This window comes from Drosophila tropicalis, unplaced genomic scaffold, assembly GCF_018151085.1.
Source record: "Drosophila tropicalis isolate 14030-0801.00 unplaced genomic scaffold, ASM1815108v1 contig_859, whole genome shotgun sequence".
Lineage (NCBI taxonomy): Eukaryota > Metazoa > Arthropoda > Insecta > Diptera > Drosophilidae > Drosophila > Drosophila tropicalis.
Window position 1 is genome coordinate 8,193,407 of NW_027173353.1, and position 18,423 is coordinate 8,211,829.

At 37.4% G+C, this 18,423-nt stretch overlaps 2 protein-coding genes across 13 annotated transcripts in view; one reads left to right on the plus strand and one right to left on the minus strand.

Annotated features, from left to right (window-relative positions):
* Positions 1-13,033, plus strand: part of LOC137582953 (dystrophin) — a 146,840-nt gene extending 133,807 nt beyond the window's left edge. For 3 of the 11 annotated variants that reach the window (XM_068297747.1, XM_068297749.1, XM_068297751.1), the window contains exons 28-38: positions 7,425-7,684; positions 7,761-7,961; positions 8,041-8,174; positions 8,243-8,601; positions 8,665-9,048; positions 9,118-9,238; positions 9,295-9,740; positions 9,813-10,113; positions 10,968-11,258; positions 11,490-11,532; positions 11,641-11,777. In XM_068297747.1, coding sequence (XP_068153848.1) covers positions 7,425-7,684; positions 7,761-7,961; positions 8,041-8,174; positions 8,243-8,601; positions 8,665-9,048; positions 9,118-9,238; positions 9,295-9,740; positions 9,813-10,113; positions 10,968-11,258; positions 11,490-11,500 — 2,508 coding nt within the window. In that variant the 3' untranslated portion in view covers positions 11,501-11,532; positions 11,641-11,777. Of the gene's footprint in view, positions 1-2,227; positions 3,384-7,424; positions 7,685-7,760; positions 7,962-8,040; positions 8,175-8,242; positions 8,602-8,664; positions 9,049-9,117; positions 9,239-9,294; positions 9,741-9,812; positions 10,114-10,967; positions 11,259-11,489; positions 11,533-11,640 lie in introns of those variants that run through there. The other 8 variants (XM_068297752.1, XM_068297753.1, XM_068297758.1 and 5 more) reach the window with 7 other exon arrangements.
* Positions 13,034-15,774: 2,741 nt separating this feature from the next.
* Cpr92A (Cuticular protein 92A) lies at positions 15,775-16,888 on the minus strand. Of its 2 annotated transcripts, none has more exons than XM_068296917.1 (3): positions 16,775-16,888; positions 16,564-16,699; positions 15,775-16,499 (listed from the first exon to the last, which is right to left on the minus strand). In XM_068296917.1, the coding sequence occupies exons 1-3, from the start codon at positions 16,781-16,783 to the stop codon at positions 15,943-15,945; spliced, it is 702 nt and encodes a 233-aa protein (XP_068153018.1). In that variant the 5' UTR covers positions 16,784-16,888; the 3' UTR covers positions 15,775-15,942. The 2 variants fall into 2 exon arrangements, with proteins under 2 accessions (XP_068153018.1, XP_068153017.1); XM_068296916.1 differs by having other exon boundaries at positions 15,775-16,502.
* Positions 16,889-18,423: the final 1,535 nt, after the last annotated feature.

Here is an 18,423-nt window from a genome sequence, read left to right on the forward strand (position 1 = left end):
ACCATAAAGTTCTATTTCTGATATCTATGCCCCAAAAATAGCTAAAAACCCAATTGATTAGCAATCTCTTCCTCTCTCTCTCTGTGTCTGGCAAAATTTTTTACCCACTGATGTGGCATATTGTAAATCAGCGCATATGGCCCTATCAAATCACTTTTAAATCATATAAATACTACTGTCAGCTTTTGCATTTCAATTACCTAGCCACAATATGCTAGATCGGAAAATCATTCATCTCTTGGCCAATGCCCATGAATTTGGTTTTCATATTCGTTTCTATACTTTTTTTTTTTTTTTTTTTTTTTTTTGCTGCATAAATATTTGCATTTCAAAAGAAGTAACAACAACAACAACAATAAATGCATAACCATCAATCCATCATTGTATCAATCTCTGATATGTACATATGTATAGCGATTTTCGTATGCCAGTCAACGTTTTTCACTGTCTCTTCCCCGATATGGAGAATGAATTTATAGAAGACAACAAAACAAATGGCAACAACAAAGACAGAGATAAAAGCGAGATGATATTGAGTGGAAAGAAGAGAGGGAGGTTAGGGAGGGGGAAAGTGGAAAAAAAAAGTGAAAATTATAATGAAATTCATTGGAGATTTCCCTCACGTACTAACAAAGTACATCAATCAAATTGAAATGCGTTTTTCTCCCATTCTTTTTCAATATATTCCGCCCCTAAAAGTCTCCTCACCTGAACTGGTCTGGGGCGGAAAAATTAAATTTTTGAAAATAATATTTAATTTAAATATGTTAAAACCTTTTCTTGACAAATTTGTGACATCATCATATGCAGTTAGGAGAAAGAAAAAGAGTGGAAGAGTAAAAGAGTTAGGCAATGTTGACTCAACTAATTAGACACTTGTCAGTTCGTTGTAATGTTGTAATAAATACCGTTACAATGTCATTACCACCGGCATTACTTGACGGTATTTCTTTCTTTTCTACCTGTGTTTCTCCCTCTTTTGCATCTCTTTTATTCCGTCTGTCAATGGCTTGTTAGTTTTCGTGTCTCCTCCGCGTCTTACCCCGTCGTCATCTTGTCCACCCCACCCCACCCCTTGACTTTATTTAAAACTTTGTTTTGCTTTACGGCTTAGAATTTTAATGAGCTTTCGTCTTGTGTCTCTACCTCACTCATTTTTTCTTGTTTCACCTCAATGTAGTTTCGTTTTCGCTTACTTCTTACTGAAATGTCATCTTTTTTCCGCCCCTTTCCTTTATCGTCTGCTTCTTTGGAGTGCTTAGAGTCGGTACCTAACTACAGTGGTTTTTTTCTGGTTATTCTTGGGGTCATTGCTGCCTAGTTCCATTCACTTGAGACTTTTTTGGTTTTGACATATTTTTTCCCCATTTTTTTGTGTGTGGTTTTTGGTTAAAGTAAACTTTTGGCTATTTAAGGTGTTGCTTTTCAGAAGTGAATGCGAAAATTTATTGGAATTTCAAATATAAGTGATGTTTCGTTGTCAAAAGTTAAATATTAAAAGAAAATCTGTCTATAACTGTTGTTTTTTTAAATGGTGACCCCGACGTTTCATGTGAAACTTACTATTCAACCAAGGAAAATGAAGTCTTTTATTTAAATCGTATTGTAAAATGTAGTACAGAAACTTTTGCAACTCATCAAATATTTTGTTTCAAGGTCTTTTTCCAAGACGTTTCCTTTATCTGCATTAATGACTTTATCTACTCTTCTCACATTAAACACTTATCAGCGCTCCACTAACCTATCCCACCTTTTTGTTGGCTTTTCCCAACACCCAAAGCACAATCCCATGCCTTTTCCTTCCTTTTTGATATCTCTGAACAATGTCATGGCTCATGTAGCAAGTACATATAAGAACTAAATAAAATATCTTAAGCGAAGTGACTTTATCTATAAGTCAATATTGCCCAACATAATTTACACACACACACAGACGCATGAAAGCAACAACAATTGAGCAAACAGAATGCAGTCAACCTTTTACTTGGCAAACAATACAAAATGTCTGGGATAATTAACGCTAGGCGAAATATTTACTTATGGATTGTAGTAATGGAGTGGGATAGAATGGAGTATAGAGAGTCGGGGAAATTTCGGCGTAATTGAGTGGCTTATGTGCTCAAGTGAAATATTTGTTTAGTTTGCCTAATGCCATCACCTATTTGAGAATATATATGTATATATACTCAAAGTATAATCGTTTATTTTTTATTCACATTATGTTCAGGAATACATAGTTTAAGAATCGATCAGTGAGCTTCGGTGAGAATCCTGTTGAACCGGTTTCTAAAAATAGATAAATAAGCAACCTTCCATTACGCAAGAATGTGCCCTAAAACGATGTTGAATAGTGCTTGAACACTATCAACAACAACAACAACAACCGAACTAAACGAACAACCGAACAAATATACAACAACAACGAAACCTGAAATCTGCATAAAGAAAGATTAATTAACTAACTGCACGGTGCAAAGAGAACCAACCCACAGCCAGAGATGCGTCTCTTCTCTAGTGGGGCTGGTAGCCAGCATTTGGCTAGCAACAACAATCATCATCATCAACATCATCATCACAGTTCCAGTGATGAGGCTGGTGAAATTATAGAGAATTCTCCCAGTCGTGGGGCCATCATCTATGGCAAGAGCAATGGCAAACAGAATGCGGCCAAGTCAAGGTCATTGGAACGCTACAATGGAGCGCCGGCCATCCAACAGCTGGAACAATTGCCTCCCTATGCCACGCCCACCAGTGCAACACGACGCCGCTTTCTCTCGCCCTTTCGTTCACTATCAAAGCGTCGCAGTCGCAGCAGCAGCAGCAGCGGCGATTCACAGAATTATAATAATCTAAATCTAGTTGTTGTCAATGTGGCAGCAGCCACCAATGGAGCAGGAGGAGTAGCAGTCGGAGTTGGAGCCAAGACTAAGGCCAGCTCACAGAGTGGTGATAGTGGCACTGGTGGCACTGAGCTAGAACACGATCGCGATGAGGATGAGGATGCCGACGAGGAAGAGGAACACGACGAGAGTAGCCAATTGAGTTTGAGTTACTCTCAGTTGAGTAGCAGTGGCTGCGATGATGCCGACGCCGACGCCGATGCCGATGCCGATGCAGAGGATGAGCAGCCACAAACAAATGAACAACATGTGCCGGTCATTAATGTTGCCAGTGCAGATGTTGCAAATGATACTGATCAACATGTTGCCAATGAACGGCGTCGCAACATGTTGTCCTTGTATTCATCATCATCCGAAGAGCAATTACATTATCGCATTGGCGATATCACTCTGGTGGATGACAACTATTCCAACTATGATCCACAAAACGATGCCGAACGCATGTTTCTTCAAATTGTCGGCAAATTGCGTGATGAAAATGAGGTTTGTGTCACAAAAAAAAACTAACAACCTAAAAATATTATTTCTTTCAGCAAAGTGTTTATTGTTTGTTGAAGTGAAAATGTTTACTCTGATTATAAAAGCCAACAACTTTTTATAGTCTCCTTCTTGCTTTAAATTGTATCTGAAATAATATAATCAAGTGAAACCGAAATGAAATATCCCTACAAAATTTAATACTCAGACAAAATATATTTTTAATTTAATGAAATTTTACTATCAATCTCTGTTAGTCTCCGATTTTGCTCTGTTTCTCTCTCTCTCTGCTGCTTTTCTCTTTGACGTTGAGAAAATCTTGATTAATGCTGGCTCACAGTCATAAAGGATTTCTCATTTGTGTTGTTGCCTGTGATTTATATATTTAATTGAAACATGTCCCACCCAATGCAATTTTTTTCTCTTGTTGATGAAACAGTTTCAATTTCATTTAATTGATGCTGGCAAAGATTCCAGGATTTTCACGGTGCAGTAAACAGAGAGAGAGTGAGAGAAGGGGAGAAAAAAATGCGTGGTGCAGGGGTAGGAAATTGAATTTTAATGCAAATGGAAATTGCATTTAATCTGCAAACAGAAAACACACAAAAAATCCAAATTAAGTATGACCAGAATTCACTAGAATGCCAAGAACAGCTATGGCCACACATTAAGAAAGCAAAGTGCTCTAATTTATTGCTTCCTTTGTGTTGGCCGGAACTGATTTAATCAGCCAACCACAATGGGCGATAGTTTCTTTCATCCATATGTATGTATGGGAGAAGGACTTCTGGCAAGTGAGTGCAGGTGAAACCAGTGAGTGTCATAAAATGCCAACGCCAGTAGCACTTGGCCATCATTGCCAGGGCAAATAAAGGCATTTTTAATAAGCTCGACGGAAGCTCGACAGGAGCAGTTGCAACCGGAAGTGGAGCAAGAGCAGCCATAGAAAATATAACGACAGTTGGGCTTATTTATTTTTTGCCCAACAACTCCCCACTGCCTACACAAAGAGATGGCGGAGTAGGCGAATTGTAGTCGAGGTATTAAGTTGCACAGTGTTGCAGTTTTTTAAGTAGAGAGACGCCACGGACAAACGGCCCACAAGAAGACTGTTGCATTCAGCCATGTTGACTTTACAAGGATTCATTCTCATGGCAAGAAGTCGTTTTTGTTCTCCAGTAAAAGTTGATTAAAACTGCCATAGAACAGGCAATTGAAGCAGCTTTAAAAGTGCATCGCCCCCTTATCAGAAAGCCCTTGATGTTGTGCCCAGAGACAGTGACAAGCTGCCTCCCCTTCAACTTCTTCTTATCTTCTGCCCCATCGATGCCACCTTTATTCTCGTTGTTTGTTGGCTTATTGCTGCCACTAATTAATGAAGGTGCCAGCTACAAAGGAGTTGCAGTTGCAGCCCGCCGTAGTGTGGGTAACTTGAAGGCATATTTATTGTAAACATCAAATTATTGATGAAGAGCCCACCTACCTACCTACATAGCTATCCACATCTCGACCTCAGCTACCTGCTGTTGCGCTAATTAAAAATGAATACAAAAAAGAAAAGAACAAAAACACAAAGCTCTTTGTTGTTTGCTCTTGTCGAGCAAATTGAAACTGCAAATTATTTTGTACGCTTAATTAGCCAAGCTTTGAGCAGGAAAAACTTTGTGCCAACCACCACAAAGAATGTTGTAAAGTCAAATGCGAGTCGAGGTGAAACGGGATGAAAATTACCCAACACTGACTGTGAAGGGGAAACCCCAGAGTCTTTTATAAGCTCTCAATGGGGTTCGGTTTTGATAGAACCAAAAACAAATACAAATTGAATTTATTGCAATTTATTAATCATGTGTACTAAGACTTTTAAAAAACGACTCGACAAGGGAAAAAGGAAAAATGTAACTTTCATCCTTGATCTAAAAAATATAATAACTAGGACACACTTATCAATTTACCTTAATTATAAATAAATGACAAAACAAACCAAAAAAAAAACAAAAAACAAATATTCATTTAAAATTCAACTTAATCTGGTTACGAAACGCTTGCTGAAAGTTTCATCTCATTGCATAACTAATTAGTTTTCAGGAAAATTTGTTGTTGTTATATGTGAAAGATTTTCTATGAGCGCTTCATAAATATTTATAAATATGCCAACTTTCTAAATGGCCTTAACAAGTTTGCAAGCAATGTGGAGAATCCTAGTTAGGAAAAGGATTCGAAAAGACTGGCCAAAACGAAAACAAAAAAAAACTTATATATATATGTAGAGAAAACACGAACAACAAATGCAACATTTACCATGATTGCTTGTTCCTGTGGTCGTTCACACACACACACACACACACATATCTATTCTATATATATGTATGGATGTATAGCCACTACTGTAGTAAAGTTGTCCTCTATGCCTGCATTATGAAGCATAAACTTGCTCTAGGGACTCAAAATGGCTGGAAAAGCTGCAAAAAGTTTCAAATCAAAAACACAAACTCGAAGAAAACTAAATTAAAAAACTACACAGAAGCCAAACGAGCAACAACAAAAGCAGAGCAAAGCAGAAAAAAAGGAGGAGAGGGCGTGGCGATGGAGATGGAGTGGTGGGCGGGGAGAAAACTATAACTACACAAATGAAATAATAAAGTAAACGAGGAGCCAGCCAGTCACCAGGCAATGGGCGGATGACAGAGAGAGAGGGGGGTGGCGGGAGGTGCCCTGATGGTTTTGAAAGTTTTGCTTGCAGGTAAATGCATTTTGCTTGTTGCATGCAAAACGCGCAAAGCGAATGAAAGTCTTTTTGGAGTAAATGGGGTGCCAAGAGGTAAAAATTGAAAAGCGAAAATTTTTTAGCTCCTTCGGAAAATGGGCTAAATGAAACGTGAGCAGATGCTGCTGATGCTGCTGGTGTTGCTGCTGCTGTTGCTTCTGCTGCCAGTTTAGAGTTACAAAGCGCCAAATTGGCACAGCGGAAAAGCACGAAACAACAACAGCAACAACAAGAACAAAAAGGACAGAGAAGGAGATCAGAGAGGTGACCGGGTTTTAGGTGAGGGGAACAGCATCCTTGTAGCATCTGATGTCCTGTGTATGACATGCATGCAAAGCAGCATCAAAGTTAAAAGTCTCTCTTAACTGCTTTTTCTTTTGCTTCCTCTCTTCTTCCCCACTCATTCCCTTTTTCTATCGCTTTTGTGTCCCTTTTCTGACTGCTAATGAAGTACCTGATAGAATGCAGAACCTTTTTTCGTACCTTTGATTTATTTCAAATTATTTAATTAATCCAAATGAACCACAAGAGTAAAAACTAAGACCAAAGAAGAAAGGCTCTGCCACAGCCCATAAGTAGGCTACACACAATAGTGTGTAGGAAACGTGCACATAAAGCAAGGACCTGCATTTTCCTACAGACAGGAAAATTAAATGCATTTTCCTTGCGAGCAAATTAAGTTTTATGCTTATAAAACAGAAGCGCCAGCAAAATGTTAACCAAGGAACAAAACAATGAAAAACCCAGCAAAACAGAAGCAAGGCGCTTCAGGCAATGAACAAAGAGTGGCAAGAACTAATTGTAATAGATGTACTTAGATAAAGCTAATAAGCTTAGTTATGCCACTGGTACAACATGCTTACGATATTAATTTTAAGTCATTCATATTCCTCAACTCATTTAGTTACAGCTCTGAACCGTCCGCAAATTTGTATGGAGCATTGTCTTTAGACAATCTTCTCATCTTTAAGCCAAAATATTAGAATTGGAAATCTAATGAATGGAGTTAACGTTTCTGAGTCTTGTATAGATATAAACAACCAATGTGTTATTCAAACTATCCATTTAGACTGGGTTAAGCATACTAAAATACTGTTCCCTCTATTCTTTTCAACAATCTATTGTCATCTCTCGCATTGTTTTTTTATTTGTTTATCATTAAATTGTTTAAATTGAATTAATTGTTATTAGTTAAACGTCTTAAAAATGGAATCCAACAAATCAGTTATAAACAAACCGAATCTTTATTAATAACTAATTGTTATTTCTTTCTTTTTTTACAGAAAATGCGTCAATTCCAAAAGATACTCGAAGATCTAAGCTCACGTGTGGCATTGGCCGAGCAGACACAGAATTCCTGGGTCACTCCCTCATCGACTGGCGAGGCCAATGATCAAATGCAACAATTGCAACGATTGCGTGATAAAATGACAACGGCCAGTGCCCTTTTGGATGATTGCAATGAACAGCAATCCTTCTTTACCGCCAATCAGGTGTTGGTGCCAACACCTTGTCTATCCAAACTGGAGGATTTGAATACGCGGTAAGTGGATTGGCAGCATACGGTTGGAACCCTGTTGATGTTAATCTTCTTCGCCCTCTCTCTCTCTCTGATTTAGTATGAAACTCCTACAAATTGCCATGGATGAACGACAAAAGATTCTATGCCAGGCAGGGGCCCAGCACACACATGAGAATGGCGATGATGGACGTAATACATCGAACAGCGGCACAATTGGGCCATTACCCAATTTGGGACAGAGCGTAAAGCCGCCCTGGGAGAGAGCTACAACAGCATCCAATGTGCCTTATTATATTGAGTACGTTTCACTCATTTACTATAGCATACTTATTTGGGCGAGGTAACAGGAACTAAATTTTCCAATTGTCCAATTGCAGCCATGAACGCGAAACCACACATTGGGATCATCCCGAAATGATTGAGCTAATGAAAGGATTGGCTGATCTAAATGAAATACGTTTCTCGGCTTATCGCACGGCCATGAAATTGCGTTCCGTACAAAAGCGTTTGGGTAAGTTTAACTTAAGTAACTTTACACCTTTCTCTCTCTTATTTATTTCTTTTATTTACGAAATTTAGCTCTCGATAGGATATCCATGGCCACTGCCTGCGAGTCCTTTGATCGCCATGGTCTGCGTGCTCAGAATGATAAGCTCATCGATATACCCGATATGACTACGGTTTTGCATTCGCTCTATGTGACAATCGATAAAATTGATTTGACGCTTATGCTGGACCTGGCCATCAATTGGATACTGAATGTCTATGACTCACAACGTACAGGACAAATACGTGTCCTGAGCTTTAAAGTCGGCCTGGTTCTGCTATGTCGCGGTCATTTGGAGGAAAAGTATCGATATCTATTCCGTTTGGTTGCCGATACCGAAAGACGAGCAGATCAACGACGTTTGGGCTTACTTTTACACGATTGCATACAGGTGAGAGATGGCACTTTCTTTACATTATAGCAAAGCTTATGCTTGGTTTGTTTCCTGACTTAGGTTCCTCGACAACTGGGCGAAGTGGCTGCCTTTGGTGGTTCGAATATTGAACCCTCTGTACGCTCTTGCCTGGAACAGGCTGGCATTTCGCAAGAGGCCATCGATGGCAATCAGGATATATCCATAGAGTTGCAGCATTTCCTCGGCTGGTTGCAACACGAACCACAAAGTTTGGTCTGGCTGCCGGTTCTACATCGTTTGGCTGCCGCCGAAGCGGCTAAGCATCAGGCCAAATGCAACATTTGCAAAGAGTATCCCATTGTGGGCTTCCGTTATCGTTGCCTTAAGTGCTTCAATTTTGATATGTGCCAAAAGTGTTTCTTCTTTGGACGAAATGCCAAGAATCACAAACTTACCCATCCCATGCATGAATATTGTACAACGGTAAGATAAATGAAGATTTATTTTAGACTCAAGTCAATGCTAATATCTTTAACCCACACACACACACAGACCACATCCACCGAGGACGTGCGCGACTTTACGCGTGCTCTCAAAAATAAATTCAAGAGTCGCAAATACTTTAAGAAGCATCCACGTGTTGGCTATCTGCCCGTTCAAAGTGTCCTAGAAGGTAAGTTTCTCTCTTTCACAGTGATTTTTTATACAATTTCCATTAATTCTATGTAGGTGATGCCTTGGAGAGTCCTGCGCCTAGTCCACAGCATACAACGCATCAATTGCAAAATGATATGCACTCACGTCTTGAAATGTATGCCTCTCGATTGGCTCAAGTTGAATACGGTGGCACTGGTTCGAACTCCACACCAGACAGTGATGATGAGCATCAGCTGATAGCCCAATATTGCCAGGCTCTGCCCGCCAACGGTGCAACCAATGGAGCCAGTGCACCCAAATCCCCCGTTCAGGTAATGGCTGCCATGGACGCCGAACAGCGAGAAGAACTGGAAGCCATTATACGTGATCTGGAAGAGGAGAATGCCAATTTGCAGGCCGAATACCAGCAGTTGTGTAGCAAACAGCAGAGTGGCACACCCGATGATTCCAGCGGTGGAATGCAACACTCTGGTTCCAGCAGCATGACCGGCCTGTCCAACCAAGGCGAACATGGACAGGTAAGTTATAATAATAAAACTAACTTGTCAAAATATTTTCTCTAACCCAAACCCTGTCTCTCTTTTCAATAGGACATGATGGCTGAAGCGAAACTCTTGCGGCAGCACAAGGGTCGTCTGGAGGCGCGTATGCAGATACTCGAGGATCACAATAGACAACTGGAAGCTCAATTGCAGCGATTACGTCAGCTATTGGATGAACCAAATGGTGGTGGTAGCAGTGCCACGAGCAGTGGCCTGCCAAGTGCTCCTGGTTCTGCATTAAACTCAAAGCCAAATACATTGCAAACACGTTCGGTGACTGCCTCCCAACTGAATACAGACTCACCAGCCAAAATGAATCAACAGAATGGCCACTATGACCACAATTCAAGTGAGTAACAATTTCTACATTTCCCTCTAAATCAGCCGAATTGTGTTAGTGTTTGTGAATGATCAACTAATCATCATACACTTAAAGGGTATACATATACTCTATTAATTACTCAATTATTAAACAGTGAAAGGCCCTCTATGAATATGAGTTATACACTTAAAGGTAATCAATTTAAAGAATTTAGGGAATTGATTGAGAATTCATAGAACTGGTCTAGGAATTTCAATAAACAGAAACCAACTTTAACTGTGTCTTATTCAGATAGGCAAAACAGAAATTCTTTCTTTTTTTATCTTATGGACTTCATAAAGTGTTCTTCCTGTCACTTTCTTTGGCAAAAGAAAGTTAAAATACAACATTTCATTGAAATGGCCTAGAAATGAAAATAAAATTGTTTATACACAATGGACTGGCAGATGGACAAGGATTGTTAGACTCAGTTTTTGTTCAATTATAAAAAACATAAAAACTAATTTAAGAGGAATTCGTTAAATGCTTTCTCTAAATTTTTTGATCTTTTTGAGCCTCAATAAATTAACTACAAGTCGAAATATATTTCACATATCTCCAAATCAAATTCGCCTTAAAAAAATATTAATATTTGACAAAGTAAGATTTAGGTGAACTACAATTCTCAACAAATTTGAATAGGAGAATCTTTAGTGGCTATACCAAAGAAAGGTTTTAAAGTCATGCAACTAATCATGAAATAAAAAAATTGAGTAACTATTTGCCACCTTTCAATTAACTCATTAACCTCCTAACGTGCCATCTCTGCTCTTTTTGCCACTGCTTTCCCTCTCTCTTTAAAAATAAAAATGCTTCGCCATCGCATATTAAAACCAAATCAGAGGGCATAATGTTGCCTGGTCTAAACAATGAATTGCAACAGCAACAGCATGCCCAGTTAGCTAGTCTGGCGGCCAAACATCATCAGCATCAGCTAAGTGGAGCCTTGAATGCTCTGCATCAGCAGCAGCAGCAACAACAACAGCAGCAGCAACAACAACGCGGAGGCATTCCAACTGGCAATGGAGCCATTGGGGGCGACATGTCCGGCAGCTTTTTGGGTGATGACGGACGTCCGCCGCCGCCACCACACTCGAGTCTCTTGCTACAGCAACAGCAGCAACATTTGAATGGTGCGGAAATTGTTTTGAGAGAATGACTCTAGAATTATGAAAATGCCATTTTGTTTTCAAAAGGATTTTTCTCATTATATTAGTTGTTTTGGTTATGCTTCTTTTGCTGTTGTTATTATTTTGTTGTTCTTGTGTTTTTGAGTGTAGACAAAAACTTGAAATTTCAACTAATACGAAAATTTCTCTTCTCCCTGTTCATGCACCAACAAAAAACAAAAATAAAAAACACAGATCATGCCTAGAATGATTTTGGATAATACTAAATACTAAATCGGTAAAGCGACATTATTATATTATATATATGTGTGTGTGATTTGATTTCCTTTTTATTTAAGAGTTCTTACTAATGTTTTATTCTTCTTTCTTGTTTCTCAATTGGCAGAAGCTTTGGTAACTGTCATAACCGAACAGGAAATTGAGCCGACTAATGCGAAACCTAATGGTAATGACAATGACAATGATGATGATGATGATGATGATCATGATGGTGATCTGGAGGATGCAACATCGAGTAGCAGCACCAACACAAACACAAATACAACAACGACAACTACGACAACAGCAACAACAACAGACAAGACCTGTGTGGAGCTAAGGAAATGAATTTCGAGTTTGATGCATAGAGGAAATTCTAAACAGTATAGACATACATAGATATGCATATACTTATACCTATACATATACATACATATAAATATACACACATATAAATATACATACATACATATATCTATATGAATATCGAGACATAAAGCTGAGCGTAACATTTTTAGTAGTTATATTGTATATCAATCAAATATAAGTCAACTGAAACATATTGAAAGCTGGAAATAATGCAGAAAAAATGTTAGTTAAGATAAAATTACATATAAACCTATATACTATACACCTACCAACTACACACACACACACATCTAAAACATATATATCATACAAAAAAGATAAATGCATAATCATTGTTATTATATCAAGCACCCAAGCAGAACATATTTTAAAGCCCCTCCCTTCCCTCTATCCCTCAAACCATATCATTTCTGTTTCCAAAATGCCTATTTAATAGGCTACAAACAAACAAAAAAGATAACGAAAACGTAAACGTTTCGTATTTTTTGTCTTTTTTAATTGTAAATTTCAAAAATTTTTAATCTTAATTTATTATTTCACTTAAATTTCGTTTGATTTCTTGTGTATTATGTACCTATATAATAATTGATATTTGTGCTAACTGAAAGTGTGCTCTAAGATTTTAAAAATATAGAAGAAAAAAGAAACACAAAACTTTTATTCATTATTTTCTTTGTTTGGTATTATATTTTCCTCCTTATATTTTGTTGTTTTTCCTTTTCATAGTGTAGATAATAAAACTGGACTTACTGGAAACTTAATCATATGCTGACGAATACGATCACTAAATGGACCACCTTTTTCTAAATAACTAAACCTACTCTCAAGAATCTGAATCATCCAATATATTAATTGCATAGCATAACAATGATCCAACCAAAAGTTGAATGAACAAAATAAAATACTTAGTCAAATTACAGTCGATTAAACTCTTTGAAGAAAAACAAAAAAAACAAAACCAAATACCAAAACAAAAATCAATTTAAATGTATACCAAAATTCCATTTACATTTACATAATCAAACAATTTTAGATGTCTATAAATTGTATAACCGAAACATAAGAGCATAAGCTACCTACTGTTTTTTAACTCAATCCATAATCAAACTAAAATGCATAATACAAATACATTCACATAAACATATATGAAAATGATATCAAATGGACTTTAAATAATTGTATAAAACAGGAATTATTAATAATCTCATTTTGTTTTCAAACCGTTTCAGTAAAGTTATTTGTTTCAATAGGAATCCAACATTATTTGTTTATTATATTTTGCAGTTTTCTTGCGGTTTCACTACGATTAAACATGTAGTTACAGTAAATTATTAAAAAACTTTAACTAATTTGATTAAATTTAACAATTTTTGTTTCAATTTAGCAAACAAAATTAAGTACGAAAATATGGACAATATAGGATATATCTTTAATGAGTTCTGAAATGTAAAAATTAAGTTGAATAATTATCAAAACGATAAACAGAACAAGAACATTTCATGCACCAAAAAAGAAAACTATAAACTATAAAAACTTAAAACAAAAAAGATAAACTGACTATAAACTTATACATATAGCGAAAAATATATATAGACATATACATACAAACAAACATATGTGTAGCTATGGCTATCATCTAAATGCAGTTAGCTAAAATTTTTCATAGTAAATTTATGATTCCCACTTAACAAAAAACCAAAAACAAAAACCGTGAATATTTTTCTAATCAATTCAACAATGAAATCAAGTCCTACCACCTATCAGCATGAATAATCGAATGAATTATGAATAATAATCATAACATAGTAATGAAGAATCAGTTTAAAACCCTCCGTTTCAAGTTATAAACAAATGAACCAAAAAAAACGAAAATCTGAAATCATGGCTACATATATAATAATATTTATAATGTTTAGTAAACATATCCCAAACATACATACACACATACATATATAAATCATCTCAATTTTTAGCCTACTTGTAGGTACTACGAATTTAATATCTTTGAAGTGCAGTGAGAAAAGAATTCCAATTTAGTTGAGCCTAGCCAATAAATATTAAGTCAAATGCTGCCATTTAATTTCGATTAACTTTTTTAACTAATAGCAACAACAACTAAATCAAGCAAAACAGCAAAAGCAATTCAAGCATATCCCAAAATAGTCTACAGAGAGAAAAGAGAGAGAGAGAGAGTAAATTACAACTGGTTGTTCGAGAAGCCAAAACAACAATCAACGAATCTAAATCTAATACATTTATGAGCTATATTAGCCTCATATAACTAATTAATTGCTAACTATATGTATAATTAGTTGAATTGTGTCCATTTATTTATAATATAAGCGCTTGTTTCCCCCGCAACTCTCTCTTACCACATCCTAGACCACGGCCACCCAGCCCTTAGTTAAATATGCAATCACAGAGAAGACACATGCGAAAAGAAGAGATTGATAGAGAGAGAGACACATATAGAGCTTGTTCTGTTTATTCAAGTAGAGTGCTTCATATATACATATATAAATATAAAGACATATACTTAATTTAGTGGTAGCAAACAAAAAACAACAACAACTCAATTGTACCTATCTTTTGATACCGTTTATTACAAAACTAAGGACTATAAAAAAGAATGCATTACAAAAACAAAAAAATTTATATACATACCACTTAAATATCACTAATACAAACAAACATACCTACACACAAGTAAATATATTAAATTCTGTTTATGCAGCAAGACCAAAAATTGCATAAACATTAAATACATACAAAATACATACATATATATCAAGCCATTTAAATCTGTTCTACAATCGGTAGATAAAACAATTTCCAATGATAAAGAAAAATGCAAATTATTAACATCACATACATACTCGAACGTTTATATATAAATACATATACATGCATACATACGACACGGACATGCAATATCATTTATACCAAATAATGGGAATAATTATACATATATACATATATGGATATATACAAACATACGAGTACTATATCATTACAAGTTGATACAAATAAATACAAACCATAAAAACAAAAAAAAAGGGAAAATTGCATTTTAAATGTTGCTTTAAATGTCAAATGTCAGAAATGGAGTATAATTGGAAAGGATTTTCAAGCCTGGAGGCCATAGAGCTACAAAAGAGAGGAGTACAAGAGTCATTATGCTTGTGAAAGGGTGGACTATCCAATCAATTGTTCACTTTCCTGTGAAAGACTCAAGCAACCAGACCAGAGGACCGGGCTATATTCGCAAGATCCGAAGTTTGATTATCCTTGCAAGACTTACGAGTACTTTCGACTCACCTTTACTAGTCTTAGCAAAAAATGTTTAGGCTTAAACTGGATAAATGCTGGGAATATATACATACACTCCCGGAAAGTCACTCCTGGTTCAATCCGGCTGATATCCTTGCAACCACTGCAGTAAATAGAAGCCCACATGCAAACTTTTAGGACTGTAGGCTGAACACCATATGAGAAGTTTTCGTTGATCCTTGAACTCATCATGATCATGAACTCATCTCTTCGTACTGATCAACAACAGTCTTTATATGGTCGGAGATATTTACCTCTGTGCAATGCAAACTTCTGGCCAAATACAATATACCCAACAGTATAAAAATCCGAGTGTACTCAGAAAGATAGAATCATTTGGGGATCTTGGTTGAAAAAAAATTCAATCTTGGCTTTAAAAGGGATAAATTTGGGTAATTTAAATTATTGGCAAACCATTATATATAAACGATTCTCTTCCTTTATACAGTTTTTATTTCTCTAGATTTCGTGTGTAAGCTTTTAACTTAGTAGACAACAACTCAAACATACTTATATGAAATGAACATAAGGTAAAATCTTAGCAAGAAGAATAAGCCTCCTATATATATAAATATATGTGTCTATCTATCCAACATCCAATGATGAAAACAACAATGGAGATTGAAGTGCTATTGAGAGAGAGAGAAGAGCTTGAGACGATAAGGGAAACAGATCACGTCAAAGAGTTGAGGAGGAGATAGCAGAAAGTCGCCGGAAAAGGAAAGCTCACTCAGTGATGATAGTAGGCATGGGGATCAACGGGAAGGGGAGCTGGAGCTGGGGCTGGAGCCGGAGCTGGGTAATGGGCAAATGGGCTGTGAGCAAGAGCAGGATATGCAGCATGGAAATGAGCAGTGGGCAAGTGATGAGGAGCTGCGGGCGCGGGTACTGGAGCCACAGGTACAGGTATCGGTGCCGGGGCTGGAGCAGCACGATGAAGAGCAGTCAATGCCAATGGATAGGAGAGTAAAGGAGCTTTGGGTACAGCTGGTAGAGGTGGTGCTGGTGCCGGTCCTGGCAAATGGAGATGAGCCGGAGCCGGGGCAGGCTTATAAGCCAGAGGTTCCTTCCTTACCACAGCATTGAAACCATGATGCGGATCGGCTGTATAGTCCACTGTGCGCTTAGTGCCATCAGGATCCACTACTGAGTAACTGCCCTTAACCACATCACCATGACGCGTCTCATGTTGACTCTTTAAATCACCTGTATAGCCATCCTGTATGTCATAGCCAAAGGAATACTTTGGATCAGGATCGTAGGGCTCGGGTGCCGGTGCCTTTGGTGCTACTAAGTCACAAGAATATTACATAAATTTCTATGCATATCAAAAAGCATAATTCTTGCTTACCGGGTGCCACATAGGCTGGCAGTGGTCCTGGATGCGGTGCATAGCCCGCATAGCCGTGCAAAGCTGGTCCATAATATGGCCCAGGACCAATTACGCCCGCATAGGCAATGCCAAGCACAGCGCTCAGCAGAAAAATCTAAAGGTGAGTAAGGAAAAGCAAACAGATGAAGAATCGGAAACTCCAAGGGCTCACACACACACTGAGTCAGACCTTTAGCATAACGTTATCCTTGCTCCCACACACACACACACACTGTCCAATTATATCCAATTTTGGGCACCTTCTTCTTCTAATGGCAAATCGAAATCCAAACGCTTTCAAGAAGAAACTAAAACTGCAAAAGTCGCATTGAAATTCTGCCAATTTATACCAAAAACTGGCGGCAAATGTCGCCCGCTTCACATGGCATAGGCAAACCAGCCAACCAACCAACCAACCAAGCAGCCTAACACCAACAAATAAACTAATTTAAGATCAAAACTGAGTGAGCAAGTGAGTGAGTGAGAAAGAAAGACAGAGTCAACGATCATGCACATGGCATCCGACTCAGGTAACAAAGTTGACTGGGCAACCACCAGGTGGTTGGTGCTGCTTGTCGCTGGATCGTGGGCCATGGAGCATCGTGTCGACTTAGAAAGGTTATTCTTCCGCTAAACCATTTAAAGGGACCTCTGCTCTGCTAAGATCAGACCAGACCAGACCAGACCCGACCCGACTATACCCGGCAAGACCCGTTTGCCCTTTCACTTTTGTTTTCTGTTTCTGTTTTCCATTTTATTTTGCATTGGCAATTATGTGAAAATTTATTTCGCTCCCGACAATTGAAATGTTAAATTATTATCGGCTGGGATAGGATTTTATATGTTTCGTAGATGTAATTAGTGGCAAACTGCAGCAAAAGAACAAACTCCATATGAAATGGCAGTGGCTTTGCCTAACAGTCTCTTAAAGGTCAGACAATCGACAATTGAATTAAAGCCACAACATTGCATACAGCGCCTGGAAAGACCAAAGCGACCCAGCGAAGCAAATTGCTGCCACAACAGCCACCTAATAAACCGAAAGGTCAACGCGCTGATGTTGCCACATTAGACCTGGCCAAGACGACAAAAGCTTCAGATGCAAAAATCCATGAGTAAATAATGTCATTAACTAAAACCTAAACGAAATAATTAACGTAAACAAACAACAGCAATAAGCCATTCCATCTATCTACTAGTAGTTGCTCGATTTAATGGTCCCTAACATTTAATATTTAGAACCTAATAAGACGTTTTTTGGACAATTTTTCACTTTCCACAATGAAGATTATCATTAAGGAAAATATTCTTCAAATTGGCCTGGATGATTGGCCATGGGAATATTAGCTAATCGTTCAATTATTAAGCCAAGCTTGCTCTTTACAAATTTACATATATGGTAAAAAGAATTCAGCTTATTAAACTCGAGTTTCCGTAACAATCCATTCACTTGCGACAGTTCTGATTCTTGCATTTAATTTATGACCAATTTGTATCTTTGGCCAAAGATCAGCAAACAAGCATTGACAACATGTGATTCATTTGTTTTTCCTATTGTGACAAAGAAAATCCATGGTAAGAGAATTAAAGTCGTGCCATTACTTTTTTAATAGACATCGTTTTTTGTTTACACGATTTTGAAATAGATTGTCAGATGCAAAAGACAAGAACAATATCAAATATTCTATTCTTATTTTTACCACAAATAATGCAATTACATAAAATGGAATCAATATACACATGCATAATAAAAAGGGCAATTAAAGCCATTAGAAAAACTCGTGTGCCCTTTAGCCAGTTCTTTCTTTATTCGAAACTTGTCTCAGAGTAAGTGACTTT